The sequence below is a fragment of the Chrysochloris asiatica genome, unplaced genomic scaffold (assembly GCF_000296735.1).
Source record: "Chrysochloris asiatica unplaced genomic scaffold, ChrAsi1.0 scaffold00020, whole genome shotgun sequence".
Classification (NCBI taxonomy): Eukaryota; Metazoa; Chordata; class Mammalia; order Afrosoricida; family Chrysochloridae; genus Chrysochloris; species Chrysochloris asiatica.
Window position 1 is genome coordinate 18043718 of NW_006408538.1, and position 7399 is coordinate 18051116.

A 7399-nucleotide genomic window follows, 5' to 3' on the forward strand; every position below is an offset into this window, starting at 1 on the left:
TGTGTATGTGTCTGCTGGAGTAGGGGTGGATGTGGGGAAGCCATGCCAAGAATGTTGGAATGAACGCCTAGGGAATGTCCTAATCCTAATGTGGAAGAGAAGGGTGTTACGAAAAAAGGGTGTGGCAGAATGGCAGGCCCAGACAGAGACTTGGCAAGAGAGAAGACTCCAATCTTGAGATGCTGTGCACAGATGAGTAATATTGCCAGTAAACAGAAAATAAAACAAGTGACTGATGAAGCTCCAAACTGAGTTTATTGTGCTAGAGACCAGGTGATAAAATATAATGTCAATACATTCAGGTTGCGTCTTAAAAAGTCCAGAACATCTCATTATAAAACTGGAGCAAAAAAATTTTCTAGGAACAGAAGTCCCCAAACAAAAACGGGAAAATGAGCTCCCTCTCTTGAAAAAGCCAGGAAATAGAACAGTGTGCCAACTCTCACTATCACCCCATGCTCACTGACACCTCTCCATTCTTTTCTACAAATTGCTGGATAAGAAAAATACTTTCTTCCAGAATAAGGTAATTACTTGTCTTCTCATTCTTCTCCTCTAGTAGAAGATAGTGTCAGATGGTCCGTCAAGAATTACAACTTCTTCACAAAGGAAAACTGTTAGGAACTCTAGTTTCTAGAAAGACTGATACCAGGGTCTCTGGTCACCCATTAAATCCAGAAGCTAGTGTGGTTTAACCTCATAGGTGCTGCCAATCAGCTTAGAATCTTTATGAGGACAATATATAAGGCATAGAATATATTGCATTTTAAAGCTGGCAACAACATGGCATTAGGATAGTAATTTCATCACATCTCCCCACTTGCCAGACATTCAGTCACGATCTGGCTCAGCTATTTAAACCCTGCCATCTACTTTCTCTTCCAGTTGTCTCTGATCCAGTTGGCAGAAGCCGCCGAGAAACATGATATAGTAGGCATTGCAGTATACTGGCTGCTTGTTTGGGTTGGAATAGACTTGTTCGGGTTTAAGGGATGTGAAAGGGTTAGCTCCATAGGCAGTGATGTGTGTATCCAGGTCCACCAGAATCTGCAGAGAGGCTGCCAACTCCTGATGGCTATAGGAGAGATAGAAGAGAAATTGCTCTGCTGATTATAAGAAAGATAGGAGGGAAACTGCCTGGTTTTCTCTCATCAGTTCACGAGTTTGCCTAAAGCTGGACTAGGTAAGAGCTCACTCTCCTTCCCAACTGTTTCATTAAATCCCTTATTATCTAGCACAGGACTTTGTTCCAGGAGGATAAGCAAGTCGAGTGGGATGGAGGGGAATTCTCACCAGAAAGTAGATGAACAAGGGGAAAGAAATAAACTCATCTCTATAAAGGGAGAAAGGAGCTCTGGTAGCGTAGTGGTTACGAATTGGGCCGCTAACCTCAGGGTCAGCAATTTGAAACTACCAGCCGTTCAGCGGGAGAAAGATGAGGATTTCTGCTCCCATAAAGATTTACAGCCTTGGAAACCCTGTACAGAGTCGCTATGAGTCGTAACCGACTCCACGGCACATAACAACAACAACAACAACATAAAGGGAGAGGTGAGTCAAGGAGGCATCATAAATAGGAAGAGGTCAACACCTGTACACAGTTAACAGTGTTGGGATCTTATAATCACGAAGCAGCAGTAAGGTGGGCAGCCAAGCCTCCATCAAGTCTGGAGAGGAATGGAAACCTATGAAACAAAAATGGAAATGGGAACAGGGAGGGGAAAAGGTTGAAGTAGATCCTAGGCAAGAGACTTCTTGCTCACTCCCAATATTCATCATTGCTCACTCCCAATCTTCATCTTGCTCACTCCCAATATTCATCATTGCCACCATCACCCACCCCAGACTTCAGTGCACAATTCTGAACTGTAGTAGTACATATGGCTAATGGTCAATCAAGGTCCTCATCCTATTGTGTTTAACCAGACCAAATTAATGAAGTCCCAAAGACAGAAGATACAAGGTCAAGATTCCTAGGGGAGTCTCCCAATATTCCCCTGAACCTGTGAGTCTTACCTGGATGGAATCCCACCACCAAATCTGGATGGGCTGTCTGTCCAGTCTCTACCTGCTCTTCCCAGAAGTCATGATAGAGACCTCTGTGGCTGCTAAGCTGAACTGTGCCAGGTTCCAGGGGGGAAGATGAAGTGCTCTGTGAAAAGCCAGTAGCCACGTCTACACCAACCATGATCACGCGGAAGCCAAGGTGACGAGGAAACATGTAGGTAAGCTCATCATAGTCCCCAGGGCGAGTGAGAAATGTTTCCACGTGGGAAGCACCAACCACATGCACTGTACTGCCCCCAGCCTTCCCAACATCTATCCCCAAGGCCTGAAGTCCCAGACCCATTGTCAAGGGTCGTGACAAGGCATCTGTCAGTAGCCGTTTCAAAGAGTCCCGCAGAACATCTGAAGCTGGCCTTGGATGTCTGACACTGGCCCACAGGGTGGTCATGGCAGGACTACTTAGCAAAGCATCTAGGGTAGCATCTAGCTGTAATGCCCGCATAGAAAACCAGCTGTCCCAGCCCTGTACAACTTCAGCCGACCGTGGCCAAGGTCCTGAGGGCAGGACAAAATCACCTGCAGGAAAGAAAGAACAAGAAAAGTTCTCTGATTTTCAAATTCCCTTCTCAGTAATAATCATTATTCTGTCCATGTTCATTCCCCCAACCTGGGACCAGGAGTGCCTTCGTACCCTGCCTCAGTTCATTAACAACATGCTTTCATGATCTTTGCCTTAGTTTGGTCACTATGGCAGTGTTCCCTAGGACCACCACTCCACCTGTAACCAGAAGCCATTCCATGAGACGGTCCACAGCCACAAGACGCAGCTCTTGACAGACCTTTTTGTGCGCTGGCCAGTCTGACCTCTGGCACTCTGGGCCACAGTAATAGACATTTCTGCACCTGAGAGGATGAACCATAGAAACAAGTATTCCTATACCATAAAGGTGACTCAAGAATGTCTAGAAAGGAGAGGCGTAACATCTGAGGTTCCAAATTTGGGGACTATGGATTTTGGGGGCCAGAGGGAGGCAGAAGCAATTGGGAAGGTAATTTTTCTCTTTGGACAGAGTGACACCTCAGTCTCTATCTATAACAACTCAATGTTCACATCTCTTTAAGAGAAGAAAGAAAACAAACTAACACTGGGACCGTGTGGCTGACCTCTCATCACAGGTATGACCCTTGGCCCTCATCCTTCCCAGAACAGGTGTTATTTCTTACCCTTTGGGTACTAGAGAGGAAGGCGGTAAAGATATTCTCCGTCTCACCTCCCTATATTACCAAACATAAGCAGGAACCTGTCCCTGTCCTAATTTCTCTGTTGTCTGGAGCATATATTGAGTTGTTGTTGTTGCTTTGTGCCGTGGAGTCGGTTCAGACTCACAGTGACCCTGTACAGGGTTTCCAAGGCTGTAAATCTTTACAGCAGCAGAACACTTCATCTTTCTCCCACAGAACTGCTGGTAGTTTTGAACTGCTGACCTTGCTTGCGGTTCACAGCCCGATTCATAACCACTTACGCTACCAGGCTACCAGAGCTCCTTATATATTGAATACTGGATCCTATACTGAAAACTCTAACCTTCTCTCTAGAAATGAGGGTTTAGACTAGCGTCATTTCTGGATGGCCCTTCCTTATCCCCACAAGTCACCTCTTGCAGCATCGGAGGACTCTGGAGTCTGAAAGATCACTAGGAAGGGCTCTACATTGAGCACAGAATCGAAATGTGTCCTCCATCTTCTGGAACATTTCTTGAGGACAATGAAATCGAAAGGCTGATACAGGGGTACCCCCATCTATCACCAACCTGCAGACACAGTGGAAATAGAGAAAGGGGCATCTATAAAATCTCTCATGCCCCCTACCTAGCCTCCTACACAATTCCCCCTCCCATGCCCCCTAATCCTACCATGAGTCTTCAACTAAATAAGTTATATTTCTCATGTTATAAAACTGGCAAAAGTCAGGAGGAAAGTCCTTATTATAAATATACCACAGTTGTCAAATCTTACTCCTTCTCCACCTTCTGAAATCACTTCTATCAGATATAACATAGCTTTCTTCCACAAAGCTGAACACTCACTTGTATTCTTCATAGCTTTTCATGTTCAGCTTTTGAAGGATCAGCTGGGATAGACCAGGAACATTTTTCTCCAAAGAGCAGAAGCCAAGTGCATCAATGCTAGGGTCAGGTTTTGAGAGGGTCAGAGGCACAGGGGTCACAACCTTGGGTTCCACCGATGAGGGGGGTTTCTTGTGCTTCCGTCGCTGGGACCGTGGAGCCATGGCCTGTCCACTGATAGCCGAGGACTATATGTAGAACAAATACGAATGGACTTTTGCAAGCTGGACACATATAATATGTGCTCATATGTTAGAACTGACCTTTCAGGTCTCATTTCAGTCTCTCAGGTCCAAGCCCTTCTCAGGTATCAGTAAGATTTATTTAGTATCTATTTATTATTGGCTACCATAAAGCAGTTGTGGCAAATAGAGGAGAAATGGATACATATGAATATAATTTACACAGGGGTGTGACTGTCACGTATTAAATTCTGCATATAATGAACTTATTAACGTTGTAAATGCATAGAAAAAGGTCTAGCAGAGCTTATTTAAAACTGGAGCTCTGGTAGCGCAGTGGTTACGAATTGGGCTGTGAGCCGCAAGTTCAGCAGTTTGAAACTACCAGCTGTACCACGGGAGAAAAACGAGGCTTTCTGCTCCCATAAAGATTTCCAGCCTCGAAAACCCTGTACAGGGTTGCTATGAGTCGGAACCGACTCCACGGCACATAACAACAACAACAACAACAACAACAAACATTGATTAACTCTGGGAAGAGGAAGAAGGCACTGGGATGGCGGCTGGATTGACCAAAGGGTATTTTAAACTCATCTGTAATGTTTGGCTTTTTAAAATAAAATGACTATGTTCATATATTATTAGTGTAGTTTTAAAATCAACTTAAAAGGGAAGAAAAAAGCAACAGAAAATGTTCTTTTAAACTACTATATAATTGGGTGATTGGCAAGTTTAATCTAGTTGGGGAAAAAAAAACATTCATTGTAAAGGACCGAGCATCATATTTATAAGCAATAAACATAGAGGTATGAACTAAATGCGACATAGTACACGATGCTGACAGTGTGTAGTAAAAACAAATTAAATTAAAGATCTCTTAAAAGGCATCTTTTGAAACAGAACTGAGCCCACACCTACCCGTGACCTAGCTGGGACTCTGTGATGTCTTCCTTCCCTGTCCGTTTCCCCTTCCCCCCCTCCCAAATTCATCCACAAGGACTGAGTAGACAAAAGGGATCATGTTGGGAAAAGTACCAAAAACATTAATTCATTCAATTAATATTTATTGATATAGAAATTATTTACAAAATGATTGCTTCCTTATAAGGAAACAAATATCTAAAAAAAAAAAATCATCGAAATTTCTGGTAGGGGGATTAGATATAAACTATTGTTGTTAAGTGCTGTCGAGTTGATTCCGACCCATAGCAACCCTGTACAGGGTTTCCGAGGCTGTAAATCTTTACGGGAGCAGAAAGCTTCATCTTTCTCCCACGGAGCAGCTGGTAGTTTTGAACTGCTGACCTTAAGGTTTGCAGCCTGATTCATAACCACTGTGCTACCAGAGCTCCTTAGATATAATATAGTACTGTATAGTTTATATCTTAGTGGTTAATCCTGTAAGAAAAGGAAAGTAAAACCAAAGCAACTAATGGGAGATCAGAAGGAAGTTTACCTTTAGTAGGTGAACTACAGAAAGCCTTCAGGAAGTAGGTAGCATCCAAAATAGGCCTTAAAAGATAAGAATAAGTTTTAAAAAACATGGAGATGTGAGGGAAAGGAATTCCAAGAAGAAGGAAGGGTATAAGCAAAGAAAAGTAGATGGAAATCTTCTGGAAATGAATGAAATAGAATGTTCTGAGTGTGATTGTTAAATCTAATCCATATCCTGTTACTGTTAATTCGATCCTCACTCTCTAGGACCCTAGAGGGCACAGGAGAACTGTCCCAGAGGGTTTCCAAGGCTGTCCTCTTCACAGATGCAGATTGCTCCACCTTTCTTTCATGGAGCAAGCTGGTGTCTTTGAACAATGATCTTTCAGTTAGCAGTTGAATGCTTAAACACTGTCCCACCAGGGCTCCATTGTTAACTCTAAGGAAGACATAAAAGGTATGCTGGGATATAAGGTTAACAAGGTACATTAAGATTGGATACAACCTTAAGAAGGACTTTAGACTTTCTTTAGTAAACAGAGGGACTCTAATTCAGACTTCTGAGTTGAAAGCAATGCAATTGAAAGGCTTGTAGAAGAATGTACCTATTAGCAATATACAGAATTGGAGATGAGATGTACAAGAAGAAACTGAATAAAAGGTGATACAACAGAACATGTAAGAAGTAATAGAAAAATGGAAAATAAATGTTGGTGAGGATGTGAAGAAACCATTGCTACTGGTTGAAATGCAAAATGGTGCAGCTACTATAGAGAACAGTTTGACGGTTCTTCAAAAAGTTGAATATAGAATTACTGTAAGACTCACCTATCCCACTTCTAGGTACATACCCCCGAAGAACTGAAGACAGGTACTCTAAGTAGACATAAGCACTTGCATGTTTGGAGTCCTGGTGTGGGGCTGTAGGGTAAATGCCAGCCCATAAAGTCAGTTTGAGCCGCAGGTCGGTAGTTCAAATCCACCTGACCAGCCACTTTTCAGAAACCTTATACAGCATCACTATAAGTCAGACCAATAGATCCATTTGGAAGAAGTGCAGCCAAAGTGCTCCTTGGAGGCCAATATGGCCAAACTTCGTCTCTCATACTTCGGACATATTGTCAGGAGGGACCAGTCGCTCCAGAAGGATCTCATGTTTGGTAAGGTGGAGGGTCAGAGAAAAAGAGGAAGACCCCCAGCGAGATGGATTGGCCAAGTGGCAGCATCGATGGATTCAAGCGTGGCAACAGTAGTGAGGTTGGCCCAGGATTGGGCAGTGTTTCGTTGTGCTGTGCATAAGGTTGTTATGGGTCGGCACTGACTCGAGGGCACCTAACAACAACAACAAGTCAGACAGCACTTGACAACAACATGCATGTTTATAGTTGCACCATTCACAATAGCCAAAAGATAGTAACAGCCCAATTGTCCATTGTTGTTGTTACTGTTAGGTGCTGTAGAGTTGGTTCTGATCTGACTCATAGTGACTGTATAGAGTTTCCGAGGAGAGGCTGGTGAGTTTGAGTCATTGACCTTGTGTTTCACAGCTGAGTGCTGATCTACGGCACCACACCAGAAGTCCATCAGCAGATGAATAAACGAACTGTGGGATACCCATACAATAGAATATTTTTCAGCCATAATAAGGAA

At 43.3% G+C, this 7399-nt stretch overlaps 1 protein-coding gene across 1 annotated transcript; it reads right to left on the reverse strand.

The window, feature by feature from the left end:
* Positions 1-855: 855 nt before the first annotated feature.
* MSS51 (MSS51 mitochondrial translational activator) lies at positions 856-4297 on the reverse strand. Its single transcript, XM_006835888.1, has 6 exons — positions 4095-4297; positions 3663-3818; positions 2786-2910; positions 2017-2583; positions 1592-1685; positions 856-1075 (listed from the first exon to the last, which is right to left on the reverse strand). Exons 1-6 carry the CDS (start codon positions 4295-4297, stop codon positions 856-858), a joined length of 1365 nt encoding a protein of 454 aa, XP_006835951.1.
* Positions 4298-7399: the final 3102 nt, after the last annotated feature.

Coding starts and splice junctions, on each gene's coding strand:
- MSS51 (XM_006835888.1), bottom strand. CDS start 4,297: ATGGCTCCACGGTCCCAGCGACGGAAGCACAAGAAACCCCCCTCATCG. Junction 1,686..2,016: donor GGTGGTGGGATTCCATCCAG/GTAAGACTCACA, acceptor TTTGTTTCATAG/GTTTCCATTCCTCTCCAGAC. Junction 1,076..1,591: donor ACACTGTTAACTGTGTACAG/GTGTTGACCTCT, acceptor TCTCTCCTATAG/CCATCAGGAGTTGGCAGCCT.